The sequence below is a fragment of the Ooceraea biroi genome, chromosome 12 (assembly GCF_003672135.1).
Source record: "Ooceraea biroi isolate clonal line C1 chromosome 12, Obir_v5.4, whole genome shotgun sequence".
NCBI lineage: Eukaryota > Metazoa > Arthropoda > Insecta > Hymenoptera > Formicidae > Ooceraea > Ooceraea biroi.
In genome coordinates, this window is record NC_039517.1 from 11,682,921 (window position 1) to 11,687,206 (window position 4,286).

At 32.1% G+C, this 4,286-nt stretch overlaps 1 protein-coding gene across 1 annotated transcript; it reads left to right on the forward strand.

Annotated features, from left to right (window-relative positions):
* The first annotated feature begins 2,695 nt into the window (after nucleotides 1–2,695).
* Nucleotides 2,696–4,018, forward strand: LOC113563072. Its single transcript, XM_026974132.1, has one exon. It carries the CDS (start codon nucleotides 2,730–2,732, stop codon nucleotides 3,426–3,428), a length of 699 nt encoding a protein of 232 aa, XP_026829933.1. The 5' UTR covers nucleotides 2,696–2,729; the 3' UTR covers nucleotides 3,429–4,018.
* Nucleotides 4,019–4,286: the final 268 nt, after the last annotated feature.

Below are 4,286 nucleotides of genomic sequence, written 5' to 3' on the forward strand. Positions count from 1 at the left end.
TGGCAAAGGTAGCTATTTTTCATTTAAACAAATGTTAATTAATACCTTTTGAACAGTTCAACTACAAACAAAACGAAACTACAAACGATCTCAAAAAGTCAGTGCAATCAGATTCGCGATATCTCAATCATACAGATATATACCGACAGCATGAGATCGGCGTTGCTGCCACCTATCGGAGCAAAACTATACTGTACGAACGACGATGACGATAATAATAATGATGACGTTTCTTAATCGAAAATTTGCCAATTTCAGACTTTGCATCGCAATATCTCCGCTCGTAGGGCACGTAGGAGAAAAATGAAAACACTTTTATTACATAATTCGACCCCAAGATATCCATTGAGCCTACTCTGAACTTGATCCGTTCAACGGTTATTGAGATCTAATAATCTGAGTGTCTGCGAAAGCGTCGCTTTGCGTAAAAGAGTCACGGTGCGGTCTCGCTGCGTGTATACTTGGCGCGAGACACTACCGTGTCTCTTGATACAGCTGCTACTTATTTGGAGCAATTATCTAACCAGCAGCTTGAATCTAACTTAAGTACTATATTTTCTAAGTTACGAAATACAGAACAATATTGGAGAATACCTAGAGGCAATTTGCGTTGTATGATAAATAATTACGGACCCGCTACTTGGTTTCTTACTCTTAGTCCATACGAATGGTTATGGTCCGATTTGATAGAATATCTTCGAGAAATAAATGAACCAATTGCCAATGGAAAATCTGCAAACAAACTTATTGTATACGATCCTGTATCAACTTCGAGATTCATAGATAATAAATTTAAAGCTATGCTTGATTTTATTTGTTCACCTGATAATCCAATCGGAGAGGTCACTCATTACTTTTGGCGTCGTGAATATCAAGGCAGAGGTATGCAGCATTTTCATTTGTTAATTTGGATAAAAGATGCTCCGGTTATTGGTACATCTTCTAATGAAGAAATTGCATCTTTTATCTTAAAATATGTCACTTGTAGAATGCCAAATAAAGAATTATCACCGGAATATATCGACGTGTAAATACACATCAACGACATAAACATAATGATTACTGCTTGCGTACCAAAAAAAACTAAAATAGGTTTTTCTAAAGTTTGTAGGTTTGGTTTTCCAAGATCCGTAACAAATACTTTGAAAATTAGAGATGTTACTATTTCAATAGCGGATAGAAAAAAGTTGAAAACAAAAAGCAGACTGTATGATCTGCCACGTTCTAAAATAGAAATCAATATTAATGATTATAACCCAGCTATTCTTACTGCTTGGGAGGGAACATGGATATTCAATTTGTAGGTGAAAAATCTACGTTATTAACTTGGTATACTACAAAATATGTTTCCAAAGCAGAAAAGAGTAATAATGCAGAAGATACATTTCAAAAGATAAATTCAACAAAATCGTTGAGAAGTTGTCTTTGGAATATTGGAGTGCGCATGTTGAATCACAGGGAATGTGGAGCTCTTGAAGCTGCTGACACTTTGTTAGGAATATCATTATACGGTACTGACAAGGAAACGACTATAAGATGGTTAGATGTAAATATGATTAGAAGTAGAAAAGTTAAGTCTCGCAAAGAGATTGAATTCTGAATCTACCGATATTTTTTGTCCTTCTTTAATTGATACATATTATCCGAGCAGACCTAAAGAACTAGAATCTACTAATTTGTATGAGTATGCAAAATGGTATGATATTACGAAAGATAAACCAATTTCTAAGAAAATAAAATATTACGTGCTCGGTGAATCTTTATATTTAAGGAAACGTAAACGTGGATATCTTATCAATCATTACGAATACAATGTCCATACTCAACCAGAGCGTTACTACTTTTCATTATTGTTATTATTTCAGCCTTGGAGAGATATTAGTGAATTAAAGAATGAATGTGATAGTTATGCAGAAGCATTTTCTTTAATACAATTTAAATTGAAAGATGCTCTTCAGTATCACGAAAGAATAACCGTCATTCAGTAAGGTATAGATAATATTAAAGAAGTAATACAAGAAAACATTTCAGAAATTAGAAAAGATGAAGAGGAAAATGACTGTCCTGAAAATTGTGCATTAGAATGTGTTCCTGTCGAAGTTGAAGGAGCAATGAGGGACTTTAAAGATATTAATGAAGATAGTAATAAATTTGAAGTTAACGTCGATGAAATGGTGACGCAATTAAATACTGATCAAAAACGAATCTTTGATAGAATTACTGCTGCTATATCTAATGATAATAATGAAGTTCTTAGACTTTATGTTAGCGATGAAGGTGGTACTGGAAAGAGTTTTTTGATCAAAACTATTAGATGTTGAATTAAAAAATATATTGGAGACAAAGACACAGCGGTAACTGCACCAACCGGTATAGCAGCTTTTAATATTGATGGACTTACTCTTCATAGATTATTTCAATTACCAGTAGAACATGGCCGTACTGCTAAATATAAACAACTCTCTAATATAGCCCTTAAAGTTATACGGGACGAACTTAAGAATGTTGTTTTAATAATTATCGATGAAGTTTCAATGATTTCAAATATTACATTAATGTACATTCATCTTCGACTAACAGAGATATTTAATACCATGGATTGTGATAATGGATGGTTCGGCAAAAAACATATACTTCTTTTTGGAGATTTATTACAACTTCCACTTGTACATGAAGGTCCGCCTTTTATTGAATTATCCAAATTAAAAATTCAGAAGTATAGTGGTGCAATGGGCTCTGCAAATTTATGGTCTTTATTCAGTTATGATGAATTACAAATTAATGTGCGACAACAAGGCGATGACTCTTATCGAGATATATTAACGAGAATTCGAGTTGGAACACTAACTGATTCGGATGTAATTATTTTAGAAACGAGAAAAATGAAGTTTAGAGAAACTAATTGTGACAACCGATTACAAGAATTATGTAATTACTTACAAAATTTACCAATGGATACAGTTTGTTTACTTCCAACTTGTGCATTATGTGATATTTTGAATATTGCAATGTTAGATCGTATTTCTTCGGATAAGATAGAACTCGTTGCTCAAGATCTGGCAGAATGTGCATCATATTTTAAAAAAAAAGTGATGAAGATATTGAATAAAGATGGTAACGATGAAGATAGTTCTCGAACAGCTGGATTAGCAAGAATCATAACTGTTAAAGTAGGAGCACGTGTAATGATTAGAAGAAATATCGATGTTAGTTTAGGTCTTGTGAATGGTACCATTGGTACAATTACATCAATTATACGTGGCGCAATTAACAATGAAGTAGAAAAAATAAAGATAAGAATGTCATCAGCAATAGAGCATATTATAGAACGTGTAAGTGTCAAATTTGAAGTAATGGATAGAGCATTTGTTATAAGAAAACAATTTCCTATATGTCTAAGTTATGGTATGACTATCCATAAAAGTTAAGGCTTGAGTTTAAAGCATGCTATTGTGGAAGCTGGAAATTCTATATTCAGTTGTGGACAAATATATGTCGCTCTTTCACGAGTAACTACGTTGAGTGGATTGCACCTTATAAATTTTGATCCCTCTTCTGTAAAAGCAACTGAGTTAGCTATAATAGAATATAACAGATTACGAACACAATACAGGCCAGATCTTGTACATATTAATATTTTGAAACCACGTGTTCACAAGGTTCGTGATACAATTTGGGCAATATCAAAAAATGTCTTGGAATGTCAAGTTAATGATAACGATATTAATGATTATACTTTATGGCATATAAGAGGACTTCCAAATGTTGATAATACATCTTGCTATGCTAATGTTTCAATTCAATGTGTGCTTCATTCTTCTACTCTCAGAAAATTGTTGTTTCGTCTTGAACATACGAATATTATAAGACAATTTATTGATTGTTACGTGTCAAACGATAACACTATTAATATAATGGCAATACGGCAATTGGCAGGACATCAATATCTTGAAAAGATTCAACAAGATGTTAGTGAGTTTATTATACATCTTATTAATAACATTGATAATATAAAGAGTGTAATAGAGCATCAATTAAACATAACTTTACGATGTAAAGTATGCAATTATACAAACATAAAAATTTATACAAATTATATATTATTGCTCCAATTACCTGACAATTTAAAAAAATCATACACTTTACAAGAATTAATACAATATAGTTTTTCAAGCTGGAATAATGTGGAAAAAATATGTACTAATTGTGGTGCTACTTCTATACTTACAAAGACTGATATAAGTATAACAGGAAGTGTTATCATCTTACAGTTATTGTTATTTAAA

Coding starts and splice junctions, on each gene's coding strand:
- LOC113563072 (XM_026974132.1), top strand. CDS start 2,730: ATGGGCTCTGCAAATTTATGGTCTTTATTCAGTTATGATGAATTACAA.